The 20,773-nt window shown below is 37.0% G+C and overlaps 1 protein-coding gene across 1 annotated transcript in view; it reads right to left on the minus strand.

Annotated features, from left to right (window-relative positions):
* LOC118251090 (protocadherin Fat 4-like) overlaps nt 1-20,773 on the minus strand; it is a 46,869-nt gene that overhangs the window by 25,519 nt on the left and 577 nt on the right. Inside the window, exons 2-18 of the mRNA XM_035552858.1 lie at nt 15,879-15,950; nt 12,892-13,052; nt 11,653-11,697; nt 10,744-10,833; nt 9,903-10,013; nt 9,066-9,182; nt 7,831-7,921; nt 7,226-7,338; nt 6,790-6,963; nt 6,214-6,342; nt 5,792-5,947; nt 4,624-4,804; nt 3,425-3,558; nt 1,769-2,713; nt 749-1,003; nt 354-452; nt 75-247 (exon numbers count right to left, since the gene is read on the minus strand). Coding sequence (XP_035408751.1) covers nt 75-247; nt 354-452; nt 749-1,003; nt 1,769-2,713; nt 3,425-3,558; nt 4,624-4,804; nt 5,792-5,947; nt 6,214-6,342; nt 6,790-6,963; nt 7,226-7,338; nt 7,831-7,921; nt 9,066-9,182; nt 9,903-10,013; nt 10,744-10,833; nt 11,653-11,697; nt 12,892-13,052; nt 15,879-15,950 — 3,046 coding nt within the window. The remainder of the gene's footprint in view (nt 1-74; nt 248-353; nt 453-748; nt 1,004-1,768; nt 2,714-3,424; nt 3,559-4,623; nt 4,805-5,791; nt 5,948-6,213; nt 6,343-6,789; nt 6,964-7,225; nt 7,339-7,830; nt 7,922-9,065; nt 9,183-9,902; nt 10,014-10,743; nt 10,834-11,652; nt 11,698-12,891; nt 13,053-15,878; nt 15,951-20,773) is intronic.

Here is a 20,773-nt window from a genome sequence, read left to right on the forward strand (position 1 = left end):
CACCAGTAAAAATACTGTGTGACAAATAAGAAGACTCTTCTGTTTCTTTAACAATAGATACTTATTAACCTCACCTGTATGAAACGATAGAATTGTTCCCAATGTCAAGGTCAGTAGCAGACACTGATAGTACAGACGCTCCTTCTTTTGCTGTTGCTACACGTACACTGGCTGAGTATTGCGCCTTTGTGAACTGAGGAGCGTTATCATTCACATCTAATACTTGAATGCTGACGTATGAGAAATTCTGGCATGGTGACAGGAGAAAAACATGACTCAGAAAATGCACAGATGATTAAATTTCTCAAATAAAAGCAAGTTGCAATGAAGAATAATGTGATCCTCTGTATTACCTGCCTTTGAGGAATTCCGTTGTCAGATGCCACCAACAGCAGCTCGTACTTCTCTTTGGTTTCTCGGTCTACATAGCCACTAGCCAAAATAGTTCCATTCTAGAGAGGTAATACAGTTTAACACCGATCATTTTAATAACTCTTGTAAACCAAGTTCTCTAAAGAGATGAAGAACTTACACTCTCTGTTCTCCTTTGGAGGAAAGCAATGTCTGACCAGTATGTCTTAGCTTTTGGACCTGGACTTATATTCCCAAATTAGTTCGTGTGCTGGTTTTGCTTTCATGTCTACTAGAATAGCTACTTCCTATTATTTTTATCCAGTGAGAATAACTGCCAAGTAACCTGCTGAAAAGCAGTATCTAAATACCATTTTCAGAATATCCAAACCCTTACCTGTTGGATGCTATATGGATTATCCCCATCCTCAGCTGATAAGTAATAAGTAATTCGTGCATTCTCTCCCTCATCCAAATCAGTAGCAGTTACATGTCCAACTACAGCAGGAGCAGTCAACCTGTGATCTCCCTCCAGAACTGCAAAACGGTATGGCTGCCTCTGAAACTCAGGGTTATTATCATTGACATCCAGAACTGTGATGTGGAACAAAGCACTTGAACTAAGTCCATTCACTTCATCAACTGCCCACACCTGCCAAAGGAAACAAAATTAGTTGACTGTATTGCCATTTTAACCAGCTGATGAAGATACAAAAAGAGGAGAAGAGAATGAAGTAGAAATGAGCTAAAACTGCAAAGTCAGTTCTCAAATTTACTTGCAAAGTGAATCCAGATGTAGTCTCCCTGTCCAGTTCTGTGTCATTCCTTAATGAAAGTATTCCGGGGAAATCCACAGTAAACAAAGTACTGTTATGAATAAAGTATCCCTGAGAAAAGCCAGCCTAAAAAGAAAACATAGTTTATGTAAGATTAAAATGATGAATATGTAAGTTTTTTAAAAATGCATATTTTATCAATATATTAATACCTGACATTTCTATAGGACTTAAAGAAGTGGAAGTGCTTTGCAAGGTTTAATAAATGAAACTTTCCAACCTGACCTACATGAATAATGGATTTAGGCAAATAGAAACTGGGATCGTAGGAAGCCTCTGTGGGCTTCTCTATTGGGACCTACCCATTCCCTCCCTAAAGCTCTCTAAGGCCAATCCCCACAATGTGAGGAGCAGCAGCACAGTTTAGTGGGGTCTGAACTGGGAGAAACGTTTATGCTTCTTTAAATTACAGCAAACCAGAAATCTTTTCCTCCAAGCCAGCTCACCAGTACCATGGTTGTATATGCAATTTCTTTATAAAGCAAGGAGAGAAAAAAACAACTTTTTATACAGCGGAGTGAAATTGTGTCATTTACTAGTAAAGAAAAACAAACTATACGAGTTATACAACTGGTACCTACCTCGTCCTCATCAGTAACACTGAATGAGTAGATAGGGCTGCCCTTTTGTATGTTTTCAAGCACAAATATATCATATGCTGCCTGATCAAATTTTGGTGGGTTATCATTGACATCTAGTATGTGGACAACAACAAGTGTCTTGGTGCTGAGACTTGGCTGCCCTCCATCTGATGCCTCCACTTCTACATCAAATCGCTTTGTGGTTTCATAATCCAGCTGCTGGCTCAGGAAGAGCTGGCCTGTGGTCGAATTGACAAGAAACATTGGCGAGGAGGTTGAAGGCTGCTGGTTAACAATTCTGTACGTCACGAGAGCATTGGCCCCAGCATCCAAATCTGTAGCAGATACTGTCAGTAGTTCACTTCCATGTGCTTTGTCTTCAGGGACGCTCACTTCATATCTACTTGATGAGAAGACTGGATGGTTATCATTCACATCATCAATGATGACTCTTAAATTGAGAGCTGTAGAAAGCATGGGTTGGCCTTGGTCACTGGCAATCACTGTTAAATTATAGAAGTCTTGTATTTCTCTGTCCAATTCCTTTTTCAGCAAAATTAATCCTGAAGAGTCAATATCCATTTTTTCCTCTGTACCTCTCAGAGCATAAGTCACTAATCCATTAAAACCACTGTCTACATCAGTAGCCAACACTGTGATGACAGAAGTTCCAGCAGGCATGTTCTCCGGAATATTAATGGTAGTGTTGATTACACCAAACACAGGACGGTTATCATTGACATCTGTAACTTTGATGAACACGGTAGCATAGTCAGTAGTACTTCCATCTGACAAGGAAACATTTAGTGTGTAATTATTCTGGGATTCATAGTCCAGTTTAGTTTTTGTCCAGATGACACCATTGACATCGACATCAAATGTAGCTGATTCTGTCAGTACTTTCAGTGTAACTGGTATATGAGGATTTAGAGATTCATATTCCACCTGTGTAAGGTATAGAATATTATCCATAAATTAATTTAAACCAATAAGCTACTGCCTAAAAAGAATAGTTTTAACTATGCCCAAACTTGTCTTATAATTTTAATCATTAAGAGTAAGAATCAAGCCACAACGTATACAAAAATACAGCTGGAAAGGACTGCTTCTTATTAGAACACTACAAAGACAGAAATGTAAATACATATAATACATAATAAAACTATCAGACCACAATTTAACCTTTGGTTCTGCCTTCCTTTACAAAAAAAAAATAATAATACAGTAAAAAATTAAGTAACTCTGGCAGCCAATAAACCAAAACACTAAAACACATGTTCTTTCTGATTTGGTGTTAGACCTCCCATCTGTCTTCACAACTGCATCTAAGAAGGAGCTATCACAGTACACTGTAGTAGCCAGCTTGTCTAAGGATTTTTTAATTAAAACGGGAGCAAGTTCTAGAGCCCTCTTTGAAAATACCTTTATGAAAGTTCTCTAATGGGAAGTCTCCATTCCATAGCTAAATTTAAAACCCTATGACATGATATATCACCAACAAATGAGTGAATATTGCTTATCCTGGCCAAAAGAAAAGAAAAAAAAAAAGAATAAGAAAAAAAAAAGGATAAGTAAAAAAAAAAGGATAAGAAAAAAATCTGATATTGCTTATTCTATCCAAAAGGCCAGGATAAAGTAAAGAATAGTCATTCTTACTCTTGTTACTTCAACAGGACTGACTATCTCTTCTTCCACAGATGCATTATACATTTTTGGAATAAACTGGGGTTTGGAATCTCCAACTGCAGCGATGTGTACTGGCACTGATGAACTTCTTGGAATTACCCCACCTGGAACAAGAAGAAAATGATCTCTCAACATATGCACAAAATATCTTCTGCCTAATACTTACATATATATATATATATATATATATATATACACACACACACACACATACACGCTTTTCCACTGGTACTGATTTATATTTTTTCATCCTTACTGCTACTACTATGGTACTGCTGAGAGGTCCTAACCAAGATCTGAGTTTCATTTATTGGATGTTACGCTTCCAGTACATGAACTTGAATACACACCACAAGACATATTACCTATTTAGCACAGACAGACATAGGATGCAGCAATGCATCTCTTGTGTAACTGTGTTCCCTCCAGTACCCATTTTACCCACACAGCCATGATTCAAAGACACAAAGCTCATAATGAGCAAATCAGATAGAGGAAAATCAGAAGGCTGAAAAAAACTTTGGATGCTCGTGTTAGCAGGAGTGGGATACCCTTCCTAGGTTATATTTATCTCTGTCCTTATTCAGATTATGAATGTTCACTGATTTCTCTGTTATTCTTTTAAACCAAAGAAACCCTCAATAAATATGTCTAAGGAATGGTTTTGCCATCTCCTTAGTTTTTCTACACGTACATGGATGTGAAAACACAGAGCAAGTTACTTCTATTTTAGTTTCATTTCATTCCCCATTGATGGATGACTGAATTATAAACTCCTAGCTTGTGCCTGAATCTCATAATACTACCCTGTGCAACACCAATCAACAGTTAAGTTAAAGGAAGGTGTGAGACTTATGTTATTTTGCAGGTTCCCATAGTCACCAAGCAAAGTGAGAATTGATAGCATCAGCAGGAAGCAGAGTTTTACCAGACATGGAGATATTGCTTTGGATGAGTAAGACAGCAATCTTCTCATCGTCAGGAAAAAAAGAGCAAGTATTTTTAAAGTAAAGTCTAGGAGCCTATTTTGACAGCATTCCTTCAAGAAAACAAAACAAAAACAAAACCAACCAAAAACCAACCAAACAACAACAACAAAAATTCCCAAAGAAAACAAACCCCTTCATTTGGGGGTAGTTGTGTAGATCTGTACTAAAATCGTGTCTTACCATCAGTAGCTGTTATCCACAAGACAAAGTCCTTAGACTCATTGACTCCTAATAGGATTACTGTTTTTAAACTGATTTGTCCTGTGGATGTATCCAAATCAAAGTATCCATCATCATTGCCACCAGCTAAGGTAAAGCTTATCTGTCCGTTTATACCATCATCTGGATCAGTAGCAGCAACCTGTAGAGAAAAACTAATTTTATTCTAGTTTCTTATGCTATTATAAAGCAACACAGAATTCCTTAGTCCTGTGTAGTCTGCAGAGAAAATCATTTATGTAGCAGATACTTAGAAATTAGTATCATTTTTTCTTCTTCTCTGATTTATAGGAAAATATATACGTATATACATATATAAACAAACAGGCAAAACCAGCAGAATATAGCAATATTAAAATTCGCTTATACCGTCATCTATTTCCTGTGTGATTGGTGGGTTAAAACTCACTAAGAATGTTTGCTCTTTGATGCACACCCACTGTCGTTCCAGCAGCAAGAGTGAAATCTTGCACATATGAAATTCATGTGAATGATACCAGGCTTATACTTCAGAAGGCCTGCTTCATAGTAATTCTAAAGTCACTGGAGGTAGATTGTTCAAGAGATTAAATCAGGTGTCATTAAGTCAGTATACCTGGGTATGAGTTTTGATAGTGACTCTCTATACATCTCAGCTCTTGAAATCTTTTTTATCTTGTTTTCCCCTGTTTTGCTTGGTTAACTAATTTTTACCCTCTTACAAAAAGTATATTGTATCTACAAATTATCTACAATGCTTCAGCATTAAGATGCCTTTCAACAAATTTTACAATTATATCATCTTCTGGACTTCAGTCGCATTCAGTTTTCATTAAACACCTTGTAAACAACTAAGTCCAAGATTATTATCTTCTGTCTCATGTTTGTGGAATTCAGAATCTAATATATACAAAAAAGAGTCCTTTATCATTCATTCCCTAACCTTATATATGATAAGAGCATCCATGACACTGAGTTTATAGAACATCAAGATATGTAAGCTTTTAAATTAATGGTAGGCTGTTTTTGAACTCAGAGGAGTTCAGAAAAGATCCCTTTTTCAAAAGGACCAATATACAAATTGAAGCAAGGACTTGTGCATACATTCAACTTAAACAAAAATGACATTTTTATTTAGTACTTCTAGTACCTGAAGAATGGACATTCCTGCAGTCATATTGATGAAAATAACTTGTTTATATGGCGTGCCTGTAAAGGTTGGGGCGTTGTCATTTTCATCCAGCAAGAAGATGCTGATTGTAGACTGTGCGTTGTAGTATGGTGACAAATGATCTGTAGCATTGACCTTGAAAATGACGCAGGAAAATTATTGCTTTGTTCAAACACATTTTCTAAAAATAGTAAGAAAGACGAACAGCAATTATAAGCCACATAAACTGCATCACTGTACTGGTATTTCCTTCCAGATAGTTCTAATGTCAAAGTCCGAATTTGATTCTTCAAACAAGCTGCTGATTCACTTTAGTGAGAGTCAGCCTCTTTCCATGACAGATTAGATACCACCTACTTGCTTCAGCTTGCTTTGGAAAGGAGGAGGCTTATTTTTAATACCTGTAGATGAAAAGATGGTGTTTTCTCCCTATCCAACAGTGAGGAGTTCCTCACAGTTAGGACCCCATCATGACTTAGCTGGAACGGACTGTCAGCTGGTGTGAGACTGAATGTTCCCTGGAAGCCTCCCTGGAAACAGAAATGATATTTGTTATTAAACAGGACAACCACTTAGGATATTTTCTTCTTATTTTCCAGGTGGAGAGCATTTAACCTTCTGATTTAATTGAGTTTTTGGTTCCACAAAAAGAGGAGTAAGCAACTTGGAAGAAATGCATCACCAAGGCTGAGGGCCACTTGCAGTTTTGTGTTCATTTTGCACTTCTGTACTTTCATATTTGGAACCTTTTGCAAACCAGAGGAGTTTCATTCCCTAACCAGACAAAATTTACTCTTTGGCTGCATTACTCTCCCCCTCAAAGAAGTAAAATTTAGTTTGTTATGGTTAAACATATTGAGGTAGTCAGAATTAATATCTATAGCACTATTCACTATACCCATACAGTGCAAATGCACTTTATGGTATATTTCAGAAGTGCAGTATTTATAGCAATCATAACTACGCTGTCATTTTACCTCATCTTTGTCAGAGGCTGTTACTTCAAGAACTTGACTCCCATCTCGCAAATTTTCTGGAATTGAGACACTGTAGCTTGGCTTTGACAATTCTGGAGGATTGTCATTTACATCTTCAATAGTAACCAGCACTATTGCATCAGCTGTTTTGAGATTATTGTCCTGCTGAGCTGCCTAGAAAACAGAGTCTGTAGCTGTTAGTTCCATACCCAGATAACATCGAGCCATTCCACCTTAATACAAAGAGATAACTATGTATGTTCAGTGAATGAAGGCTCCCTTTATCCTATGTTTTAAATGACATGCATAATGAAGCCGTGATGCCAACTGCCCCTTAACGTTACCATGTTAAAAACTATTGGCAGCAACATGGATTCTGATACTAGTTTATGAAATGGAGACTCAGTATTAACATATTGAACTGTAAAACAATTACCATAATGCCTAGAAGAAGATAGGGACATTCTTCTCTGTCAACTGCAGTCTTCACTTCCAATACTCCACTGTCAGCATCGATTGAAAAACTTTTGATATAGGCTGGGGGTTTCACTGAAAAGCAACAAAATAAAGTGGGTTAATGAGAATGAACTACAGCAGTAAATCCAATCTGTTCTTTCTCTGACTGTTACCTTCTCAGCCATAGCAAAAATGAGCAAACATTCCAGACAAAAGGCTTTTTGGCTCTTTCCCCCTTCAAATGCTCTGTCCAATTTAAGAAATTCTCTCACACTTCAAGAGTCTCAAATTTAAGCATCTCATAAGCTTTTAACAATTCTGTCAGAAGGAAAATGTCCCTATGAAATTGATATTTCTAGACGGTCTTGAATGGAAATTCTGAATAGAAGCTTCTAAGTTGACTTACACTTTGAATGAGGAATTGTTTACTGGAAGGATGTTAAGAACATCTAAACATTTTTAAACAGCTAGACCTTGCTATAATGACTGAAATTAAGCTAACTCAGCTTTCACAGCAGAAATATCTAGAGCTCTTCCAGAGCAGAAATATCTTCAGAATATCTAGAAGCAAATAAAGGCTCTTACCTAATTTGATGCTGTACAACACTTTTTCATTTATACCTATGTCTCCATCTGCAGCAGATATATTCTCTGGGAGAATAGCCACAGGACCCACCTAGAAAACATACACAGCTGATTAACTAAAAATAATACACATAAACTTAAATGTGTTCATTAATTAAGTCACAGTTTTGATTTAAGAAAGTTGGGTTGGATGGGGCTTTGAGCAACCTGATCAGATTAGACTGGATGATCTTTGATGGCCCCTTTCAACCCAAGCTATTCTATAATTCTATGATTTAATCACTGGGATCCAGAAAAAGAAATAAAAATCTGTCTGTTACACAGGCTTTACCAAGTGAAATGCTGAGCAAAATACTTGATGGATATACCATGTTTGCTTTAAGAAGCACCAGACTATGTAGCAGTAGTCACAGATGGAATTCATGTTAACAACACTGAATGTCTCAGTTCCACTGCTCTCTGGGAAAACAATATGCAAGTCTACACTATAGCCCTAATAAAAGCAACATTTTATTTTAAAGATAAAACCATTTTAGAAGATCCAAAAGGATTCCTTTCAGATAATTAAAGATGAACTTCCAGCAAAAGGGACACCAAAGGTATAACACCAAAAGCATTTGTGGTTTAAAATAGATTAACATGAAGATAACGATAAAGAAATAATACAAATAATAATGATCTATTTTAATTTTAGTGTATTACTTTGATAATGCTGCAATGTTATTTTGTTTTGTTAATACATACAGAAGCATGAATTAACCAAATACATTCCAAACAGAAATTACAACATTCCCTATATAGAAAAAAATTACAATATCATATAAACCTCAGCTTACAATTCAGATTCTTATTTTGCTTACTTGATTGTAATAAAGTATGAGGGAATTGCATTATTTAAAACTGAAACCAGGCAGCTAACTCCAGGACTGATGAGTAGTCAATCACCCTTCCCAGTTTACAGTACAAGCCCTGTTGCAACTTCTGTTATTTTTTTTTCCCTCCACAGAAGAATCTGTTTCTGTGGAAGAAAATCTGACACTTCATATAATATGTGGCCTCTCTACTTGGTACTTGGAGGCCTACAGTTGATGGGACTCACCAGTTGGTACAAATCAAAGCAGCCTTCCATTAACCCTCAATCTTAAGCAGCTCAAAGAGAATCTTTCCTTGAGAGAAAAACTCTGTGGACAGGAATAACCTATTTACATTTGCAGCATTCAGTGAAAAGCTTGTACCTTGTTTTCATTGATTGTTCCATTGTACACTGATTGTCTGAAATAGGGGTTCAATGTGTCATAATCCTGTACATGAATTATTACTGAGGCATTATCACTGTTAGTTCCAAATCTTTCCTACATTCCAAGAGAAAGAAGAAAATAAGAAACATTGTGATGAAAGGGCAATTTTTCAGTGGAAAATACAGCAGAATATTATTTGTGCTTTGTAATGCCTACATTCCTAATCTAAGAACTCTCACTTTACCAAATTCTTCCATTTAGAAATTCAATTATATTAATAATACTATCAAAAAGTAATTGTTCTTAGGTATTAATTTTGTGTCAGGAATGTATTACAGAATAGTACGTAGGACATAGTAACAGTACATGTGCTGCAGCTGTACCATTTCCTAGACAATGATTTTTTTTGAATTATTTCTTTTTACTCCTAAAACGCATTGAAGGCAAATGCATATTTGAATTTCAAAAAGACACAGAAAAAGACTGCAGATGGTAAGCTACAGCAGTAACAGGATGTTAGATGTGCCAGAGTGACCAGGTGAATAAACGGTAGAATAGTGAAGAATAAATGTACTTACACATATACTTAAAGAAATGGACCTAGAAAGAAACTCGGGCAGATATTTAAAGGGAGATTCAAGTAATGGCTTAAATATTTAAGAACATGCTACTTTGCCTGCAGTATGAGCCAAAACACAGACAGAACTTTTGGTTTAGAAACTCCCTAAGCTGTAGATTTATAGAAACCAGGATGTTATAACAACAGAAATATCACTATATTATATATATTAGATACTATATTGGTTCTTTTTCTTCTTTTAATTTATAGCATACCTTTGCTTGGACTGTTAAATTGAAATGGTTGATCTTGTTGTAATCCAAAGTTTTATTCACCATGATGTTTCCATCTCCTTCCCTTATATAAAAGTAATCAGAGTTTGGTCCCTGAAAAATGAATCAATCACACGTTTTACATGATTAATAATGAAATACATTATCTTTTCTCTTCCCACCTTTATTATTGGAGTATTCTTTAAAAAAAAAGGGAGAGGGGGGACCGGAGATTCTGCCTAACACCACCTCTGAAAAATGCAGACCCTCTTCAACACATTCTATTGCCTCTCCCCTCAGTGCCATTAGAATTTTTATCTGATTTATCACATCCTATGGTCAGGAACTCAAGATCAGATGAATGGCATCATAAACTATAAAAGAAGCAGAAACAGCAAGCTCAGATGCAGAGATCTCCACAGCAGATACCTAAAGTTAGTTGAGATAATCTTATTTTAATGGTTTACATTTACACCTCATCAGGACTAAAGATCAACAAGAAATCTTGTTGGCACAAACTTCAGAAAGAGGGGAAACCATTTCACTCTTGTTTCTAAAAAGTACCACAATGTTCCTCAGCCGTAGCTGGATAGTACCACAAAATATTTCTCAAACTTTAATATACAGATTCAGGGCTCACTGCATGCTAGGCTGGTCTTGCGGTACAAGTTATTGTGGTCATCACACTATCCTAATTTTAAATGGTCTTTCTGATGACAGAATTTTGCTGACCTGTAATAATAACATTACAGTACAAGATGATATACTTGAATCAGGTCCCAGGCTATACTTGTATGAAATGTAGACTGGTGTTCACAGTCTTAGATAAACAAAGGATACTCACCCAAAGACTGTAACTAATAAGGCTGAAATCAGGTGACAGATCTTTATCCTGAGCTTCCACTTTTATAACAGTGAAATTTATTGCAGATACCTAGAAATAAAGATCATCAAATGTTCAGTCACAACCCCCTTTTGCTGTCCCTCCTAACTTCCATCAGGAAAACTTAGCCACCCCTCAGCACATGCAAATTACTTCCAATTTCCATTTTAGGTCAGATAGCTGAATGTTCCTTCTTCACCCAATGCCTCCAAGCAAGGGTGCATGCAGCCCAGCCTTTCTGTTCCACACTCATATGAAGGTATATAAAAGTCACATAAGAGTGCAGGTAATTATTAAATATCTATGTGGTTGCATGAGAACCTTACGTGTTTCGGCCCCAGAAAGTAATTTCAAAACACCACATGAAAAATTATTAACAGGTGCTGTAACCCACCTCAGATACTGAAGCGCTATATTGACTTTGCAGAAATTCTGGAGAATTGTCATTAATATCTTGTAATTGTAAATCCCGTGCATTCTCTATCTCAGGCTTCATAATGGAAGCAAAAGACACATTAGAAGTGACAGCAATGAGGCAGCAGCATACTACTAACATTTAATTTCATCATATAAAGTGAGACCTTCAAAGAGACACTCCCTCAGTTCTAAAAACTCTGTAATGAAAGAGCCAGACTACCAGTTCTAACAATGCAGTAGAAACTTTGTGAAATACTTCAAAATTAACTTTTTTTTAATTTACCTGAGAACAAAAACACTTTTTTTTAAAATTGGCAACTTTAAAAAAGATATCTTCTATAAGATGTTCTTAACTCCCTGCATGATACCTTTAAATGAAATAGTATTTCAGAAAATAATAGTTTGGATTAAACTTAGACAAAAAATACTGTTGATTACCAAACTTTTACTTACCATTCCAGGTCTTTGGCAAACAACAGCGTAAAAGAGATGGTCACTCTAAAAATCAACAAACAAGCAAATAGATAATATTATCAATTATTTCCCAATACATTTGTCAAAGAATCTTTATGTCAACATATACATTGTAAAGTTATACAAAAATCTTCTAGTACTTGAATCTTCAGACATGCCATGCTGAGTTGACAGTGAATTGTTCATCTGATTCAGTTACATGAGCATACTTTAACTGAGGTTTACATTTTGATATGCTGTACCAAAATAAATCATTTATAATATACTGCAAGTTCATTACAGATTATTAATTGTAATGTTTAACTGGCTGCCATTCATCTACTGCTGGCATTTGTCCACGCAGATCTCACCATCCATATACTGGCTATTCTCCCTAATAGAAAACTGACAGGGAAATGGACAATATTCATAACAATCATAAAAAGTGTCATAAAGTTGTCAAGAAAATGTTTTAGTCTATTTAGAAAAATATCCAAATGAGCAATGAAAGTGTTAATATTGTAATATATTTTCATCAATTAGAAATCTTGATTGTAAAGCTGTTTTTTAAAACTGTGGTTTTTGCATGGTTGAATCCTGTCAAGTACAGTGCTAGTCTGAAATAGTACTTGTACAAAAAGCAGCCTCGGGTTACTCTGCAGAACTATACAAGTTTCATGTTCAGAGGCAAATTCACTGAGGAAAAAACATCAGTATTACTTTATAAATCGCTGGTAGTCCTACAGAGCAAGCATGGCCTAGGAAGAAGGGGACTGATTCCTTTTGCACATCAGCCAACAGAGGCCAATGGATCTATTTTTCTGTGCAGTTAAATGCTAATATAAATATTCATAGGATTAAGGATTCCCTTCTACCAAATTATATCTGATCTGTCCCACTTTGATCAAATAATTCATGTTACTAGGAGATAAATTTTAGGAAAAATGACACCTATCTTAACCGAGTATTTACAACTTTCATCACAAAATTCTCTTAAAGAACCATCTTGACTGTCAGATCCTAGCTAGATTTATGGCTACAGGAAATTGAAGTAATTTATCATAGATATTACTGAGAAGTAGATACTGAAGTCTATGCCGTTATTTCAGATGAGTAATTTTTTGGAACAACCACCTGTATCACGAAAGAATGAATACATAAGATTTATGCCTTAGTCTGCTTTTTTCACCTGTAGAGAAAACATTTCTATCTAGATTTTACATGCAGAGAAAGGATTACCTCAAGAAAATCAACATCCAGTGGCTGACGAGTCCTCACTGTTGCATTATTAGAACCAGAAACATATGCTAGCTCCACATACGGTAGGTGTTCGGGGAACAAATATTCTTTTAATCTCAAATTTACGTTGGGTGGAATATTTGTAATCCATTCTATATCACCTGTAAGAGAAAATGTAATAAATTAGATAGCTACCTGATTAGTGAGATCAATTTAAGTCCTCATAAGTATAGTGCACAAGTGTATTGATGGGGTTTTAACACCATGCAAATTAACTCATTCAATATATTCACACTCGATGACTTCATACCTGATATTAAAAATCTTGGCACAATTTACACCTAAATTTCCACCCTTTCCTGGAAATAACTTCATGCTGCAAATTTTTCTTTTCACATTTAGGCCCCGTGCCCACCATTTGTTCACACAGACAGGCCTTCCTGCACAGGAAATGTCATCAGTGAGTTGCTAGTTAGGGTTGCATGGGATGAGATTCACTATTTTCCACTCATAAAGTCATTTAATCTTTCTCAGTTGAATCTAGCAAGCAGACAGAATCCAGTGTGAATCTGGATTCAGGCTTGTTGAAATGTTGATTTTGATTCAGAATAGTAAGTATATGTCTTCTGCTTTAATCTATTCCTGTATGTACAAAATAATGAAACATTGAATACCGCAACCTTTGAATCACTGTGAATGCAATTTTTCTACAACCAAACATTTCTTGTCTTGAAAATATTCAAATTTGTTATTTGTAATTATCGTGACTCAGATTAAACTCCCTATTGTTTTGGTAGTGAGTATGTTACTTGCTTTGTTAAAGAGATCTGTGTTTGAAAGTGTGTTTGAAATGTATTCTTGTAAACAATCCAGTGTGGTGTTACTGTATTTTAATAAAGTTATCCTCCTCATATTTATCAAGACATTTGTGTTTATGAAATAATATGGGTCTTCTCATAGAACGTGTGATCTGGATTGAAAAAAAAAAAAAAATCCCCTCTCCTCTCCCAAATCTTTCCTGACATCTCAGATATTTTCTGTGATCTTCAGGAAACTTGCTAGTTAAGTTTTTCTCACTCCATTATTTTTGTACTTCATCATTACCAGTTTAGGCCAGCAAACCCTTGCTGTAGCAGCCCCATCTCTAACCCCCATACGCAGACTCATTATCCTGCTCTGTAAGGAAGGGAACAAACAGCTTGTCTTCCTCCAACAGCAGGGAGTGCCTGGAACATTCTTGGGTACCAGCCCAAAGATACTGGGTTGTAACTGCATGCAAGGATAAAGTCCAGTCAGATGACTATAAGCACAGAACACAATTGGGCTGTGTCTCAGGAGCATTGCAGTGTTGCAATATATCACATTCTTGTGTGCAGTTTTGTTGAAATTGTTGGAAGAAACAGTTCTTTGAAAACAAAATCTCTCTTAGCTTGGTGACATACTGTCTAACCTTCCATCCAGAGTTGGATACATTTAGAGAAGAAACATCAAGCAGCTGCCTCACAAATAGTATTCTGTCCAGAAAAGAGACTGCCACATTCTAGCAAAAAAGGAAGTGCTTAGAATAATTTAAGCTGTTTTTCTCTCTTGGTTATTCATTACAGATGTGTCAGCACATATACTTATTCATATGATATGCACAAAGGGCCAAACTTATTACTAGCTGTTTAAAAACTAAGTGAAGGAGATTCAGGGTGCGGGGCCTTTCTTTTTCTTTCTATCCCCATGCTAGAGTCAGACACAGCAGTTATGCCCTTACAAAAATGTTTCTACATTGGCTGGAAAAAAAAGCACTACTCTGAATGGTGTTTTCTGTATCTTGTTGAAAGCCAGAAGCATTTAAGACTGCCTGTGGACATTCAACATGGGCCTGGTACATATTTCCTTGAGGTCCTAAGAGTTACCACATATCCTGAAGGGTATGCTGCTGCCACAACCTAGACTTTGCCTTGTGAAATCACTGTATACCTGTCAGGCACAACAAATCCTGACTGCCTGTAACACACAGGGTAATCACATATAACAGCACTACCCTTTACGTAACAGCAATAACCTCTCTGGTTAGGAGTGGAAGGAAGGACGGAGTTATGCCCTGTTCTGCATTTGCAGCGTAAATATCCCCCCCACACACAGAAAAAATAAAGCAAACAAATAAACCCCACCAACTTCTCCCCTGTGCTCAGTTGCCATTGCTGTACTTCCTCAAGTGTGATTTTGTCTCCAAGTCACAGGCACATCTTGCCAGACAGGGTAAGGAAGCACAGTAAACGTGGGGGTAAATTAATGTTAACCCCATCAGGTGGCACAAATTAAAAAATCAATAATGGTGGAATAATAGTGCGCTACACTAACACATGAAACTAGAATAGAAAGTGCAAATACATGGAGCAGACAGCATTGATCCTGGAATTCCCTGTACTGTAAGCCTGCTTGTTCTTCTGCATCCCATCTACTCTCCCTACTGTCCCTAACAAACCAAAAATTGGCCTACAGAAAGGCTCCAGTCTGAAGCAGAACAGGCTCCAGGAGCGGAGCAGAGCTGTGGTTCTTCCTGATGTCAGAGGGAAGAGATCAGCTTTTGTGGGCTGACTGGGCAAAGTGAACTGTAAACATCTGTATGCTATTCTGTACTTGCTTCCTTTGTCCTTGCCTGCTATGGCTATGCAGACAGTGAGATCCTTCGAACAGTGGATTTTTTATTTTTTATTTTTATATATATTTATTTACCTTACTAAGCATATTAGAGACTGAATTTCATCTGAACTTTCCCATTGTTGCAGAAACCGATTCACCACTGGCAGGGAGCAGTATGCCACCTGGGCTGCTGCTGCATCCAGCCATGAAGACTATTGTTAAAAATAATAATAATAATAATAATAATAATAATAATACAGTTTTACTATAAATTACAGGTTATGTGAAGCATTAAAGTGCTATGTGCATTAGAGAGCAAATCAGAGAATTCTAGGATCTAATAATGATTTTACCTGTATATTCATCAGGGAAGGCTGACAGCAGGAGTGGGCTGGGTGTTGTGTCACAATCTATAGTTGTGATTTCTAAAAAGAAAATGAAAAGTTACGTACAAATGACATAGAGGGATCATTTCCAGAAATTGCATGAGGTAAAAAAGTCTCATGCCATATAGAACATGTACACACTGATTTAAATTCATCTGAAAGATTTATCATGGTGGTACGTTGACATAATTTTCAGAGTTTAAAACAACACAACAACATTATTTGGAGCAGATGAATATTGGTGGCTTGGCCCTAATCTATCCTTGCCCCTGCTAATTTTTTTCAGTTAAGAACTTAAGTTAAAGAGAAATAGCTATCAAAAAAGGTTGAGAAAATGACTAGTTAGAGAATTGTCCTTCCTTTGTACCTTGACCAGAGCGAAACCTTAGCTTTATTGCTTAACAATAATGAATCACTGTATATTAATGTCCTACTGAACATGTGCGGAAATCATAACCAAAACTCCTTCCAGACCATGTCCTTGCAAATGTTTTCTACTCCCAAGAAAGCTTTAAACACAAACAAATTCACCATTGAATTGTTAGCAAGAAAAAAAGGATAAAGGTACTGATTTCCCTGAAATTTATACTCCTTTATTTTTTATAGCAGTTGGCCCTTTTAAAGTATGGTTTTATCCCGAGAAGTAGTTTCCTTAAGTGATTTACACCATACCTCGGTGAACCCTCTCTACATTTCCTCTAAATGATAAAAAGGGATGGACTTCTTTTCTAGATCTACAAATATACACAGAGAAATCACACCAGATTTTCTCCTCCTTCCCTGAGCAGAATTACTCAGCAAAGCTGCCATAGCACAAGCTATATTCTGATGGATACTTGTGCATCTTTTGTGGTCTAATGTGGGCTTGCATCAATGTTAAGCACGTCCCCACTCTTCTCCTTGTCACCCTTACTGTGTATTCAAATTGATAGCTAGTAAAAGAAATAGTGAACTATTTCTGCCCATTAGGCTGATGCCCTCAGATTTGCACCACCCTACAGAATCTCTTTTATAAGGGAGCAATGGACAGATTTCTACACAAGTAACTGAACAAACTCCTAAAGAATACTTCTACAATGAGTAGCTGCTGTTTACAGGAGTAATTCGCTGCCTCCATCTCTACGTATTCAAAAGCCTACTTTGGAAAGCAAGGCTCTGTACTACTGAAAAAGATCAGAAAGCTGGAAGCTTGGAATTGGTTTAGATGTTACAACATAGCTTAATAAAGGAAATTCAATAATAAAATAAAAGCTCTTGTTGCTCATTTTTTTCTCCTAGAAGAAAAAGTTTTGCTCAGCCATTCATGACAATTCTCTGGAACCAAGCAGAAACAGAGTCCTAGAATATCCTGTGTTGGAAGGGACCTGCAAGGACTATCAAGTCCAACTCCTGGCTTTACAGAGGACCACCCAAAAATCAGATCCTATGTCTGAGAGCACTGTCCAAATGCTTCTTGAACACTGGCAGGCTTGATGCTGTGATCACTTCCCTGGGGAGCCTGTCCCAGGGCCCAGCCACCCTCTTGGTGACGAACTTTTCGTAATACCCAACCTGAATTCCCCCAAGAAGGGAAGACACTTCAGCATTTTCACTGTTGTGAAGTTTCTAGACAAAGTCTGAAGGACTAAAATTATGTTTAGGCACTTAGACCCTCTTTCCACACTCAGATTTAGCTACGGATGGCACAGTTCTCACTTTCTGGAAAAGAACTTCTAATGGAGTCATTACCAGTACTAAGAATACCAGGCACGGAAGTGGTAACTACTCCAATCTAGTTTAACAGAACATCAGCTGAAAGGAATACGAGTGAACCCAACTTCAGAACTATACCTTGCCATACTCAGCTTCAGTCTGAGTATCTTATTCAATGTCAGCTGCAGATAGAAAATAATGAAACCTTAAAGTTCAACGAGAACTTGTAAAAGCCCACCGTACAAACAATAACAACGATTTTCAATTTGTGGTCACAGAGCCTCTTAAGGTCCACTTCACAGGCACCAACAAGATTGCTCAATCAGATATCATTACTTTATCCGTCAACAGACCAAAGTATTTTAAAACTCTAGGACAGTAATTAATATTAATTTAATTTTATTTAACTTAAAATTTCATTAATTAATAAATCTATTTTTTTCTATTTCAATAAAAACAAGGCTAGAATCATAAACATTTATAAAAATAACGTTACTTACTTTGTGCATCAAGACAGATGAATGTAACCCAACTGATCAAAACAAAACTCACAGATCCTGAAAGCGCCATAAGCACTGCAGAAAAAATACGCTATTGAAGGCCTAAACAGATGGTTGTTTTCTCATATACAATATTTGTAAAGAATCATTTCATTTGCTATATCAGAAGTTCACAACTATCTTGACAAATGCTTCAATGACAAGGGAAAAGACCACAATAAGCCTCTGAGAAAAACCCACGGACTATATAACACCCTTATCATTTTCAGTATCTGCGATCAAAGTCCTTTTTGGGCAATAAAAATAAGCCAACAAGGAAATAGCACTTTTTGTGCTACAGCACAAACAACAAAAGCTATTTTTAATTTTAGTATTTAATATAGAGATAAAAATGAATAAATTTGCAATTTAGTACTCGCAAGATGTCCTGACCAACAGAAGAGAAACATACGTATTCTGTGGAAAAGAAAATTAAATAGGGAGCGCCAAATAGCAAAGGAACCAACGTTGCCCCTTTTGATCTCTTAATAATGGTAGATTATCTTCTCACAAGCCTGTTCCACAAGGAATAAATATAAAATTCCTGTTAGGAGAACAGTAGTTACTGTGTGATGTGATGAGAACAGACACCTCTGAAACGTACCTAGTGTTTTACAGATAGTATATGTTCAGAATAGGTTCAGCTGGCATTCTGACTTCATTTAAGTCAACATTTGACTTCAATTAAGTTTCCTCGGAGAAAAACAAAACAAAACAAAAAGAGACACTAAAAGCTTGCAGAAGACTTTCAAAGACTACAAATGATTTGGCCAATCATGAAGTTTGTTTCAAAACTGGAGGTAAATATACCTTTAATTTTAAGGGACAACTAATTACGCAGTAAGAAAACTGCTGCCAAAGCAAGGTGTTTGTGCCAGCACTTGTTTTGTCACCATGGATACAAAAGTAATTAGCTTCAGTGAAAATACCAAACAATAAAATTACACATAACCAAAACTAAAATCATCATCATGCTTTCTTAGCCTTAAGTAATCGAAATGGAAGCGTGGGAGCAGTTAAAGCAGTAGGGCTTGAAAGTATTACAAGTTTAATCATGGGCACCATCTCTTTTGAACACCACGTTCAGCCACGTTTATGCATTCTTTGATGTTATTACTAGAGCAAATCTAAAGCAGTCATTTTTCTTCCCCTGCATGATTGCTCCCTGTATCCATGATGGCCAGGTCCTCACAAGGTTATTCAGCAAACTACAGAATGCAGATCTGTGCACAAAATACCTCCTTGGAAGAAGAGTAAACGAGTAAGTAAAAAAGTGGGCTAGAGATATTTTTCAGTGACAGAAATTTCCTGATTGCATTCACTGAACAGCATCATATAGATTTGTGCTATCATAGCCAGGTCAGAGCCTACATTAAGCTCAAGCTTGTACCAAAAGGTTGTTCTAGCAACCACTACACTTGACCACTGGAAACATTTCAGTGCTGGAATCTTATTCCACTAATGAAGATCTACTTTTATACATTCCAAATCACAGTAAAGGCAAAACAGCTTCAATATTTTCACGGACCTCTAGTAGCAAGGTCAATGAAAAATCATGTAAGAACTTGGAAGTATTAAACTCCACTCCTCATTATCTGTGGAAAGGCAGCCTAGAAACTGAAGGATGTAGGCCGTTAGTACACACAAACCCAATGCAAAAAAACAATTTAAGTTCAAGGTCACATACAGGTAGGCACAGAATTAAAACTACTGCTCAGATGCAGCTTGGTGCTGTTTCCAATCTTTACAAGCTGCCATAGATGCTTAGCTGAGATGGTCCTAGTCAAAGGCTGCCATGCAAGATCCTTCCTTCAGCTCAGTAATTGTTTTCTGCGATCAACATCCCAAGCTCAAAGAGAGGCATCGTAACAGTGCCCTCACCACCCATATCCCGTAACAGTCAATCCCTGAAAAGGGTGGAGATGAAGATCATTTGTCTTCTACATTTAGTACCCAGGGAAAGAGAAGGATGAGCTGCTTTGTAATGCCAAACAAGCTATGTAACAGGAGGAATACAACCTGAAGGGGGCAGGGTGGGGTGGGAATACAGAGATTTAAAAAATATCCCCCTCCCTTCCCCCCCCCCCAAAAAAAAAATAGTAAAAGTCATTTCTGTAACTGACAGTCACTCAGAGAGGTGATAGTATCTAAAACACAACTAGAATATATCAGTCCAGCCACCAGCTATGTCTCTGAGGAACGTTAAGCGCTGAACACACAGGACACAACAACAGGAAGCAGTGGGATGCACACTTGTACTACACCAGACTACAAGTGACAGGCATCTACCGAGGGCTGTGCAGGCGTGTGCAGTCCTCCTCAAACTGAGGAGGTTGCCAACTTTCAACACCAGGCACCACCTACCAAATTAGTCTCCAAAGCCCTTGCTTTGGGGCCAAAGCCCCATACTCCCAGACAAGAGGAGATAGTGCAGTCCTGTGCAACTTGTGTCTGTTGATTTTGCTTTCAAACTGGCTGATGGTTTCATCAACCTCCACCATCATGATGCTCAGGGACAGGAAGAGATAGTAACCTTAAGGACACGGCCATTCTGCGCTGCAACTTGGCCTAAAGTCTGGACAAGCCTTTGGCTGGTTTGTGTTTGTTTTAAACTCACCTAGGGAAAGCCAA

Source organism: Cygnus atratus, chromosome 3 (genome assembly GCF_013377495.2).
Source record: "Cygnus atratus isolate AKBS03 ecotype Queensland, Australia chromosome 3, CAtr_DNAZoo_HiC_assembly, whole genome shotgun sequence".
NCBI classification, from domain to species: Eukaryota; Metazoa; Chordata; class Aves; order Anseriformes; family Anatidae; genus Cygnus; species Cygnus atratus.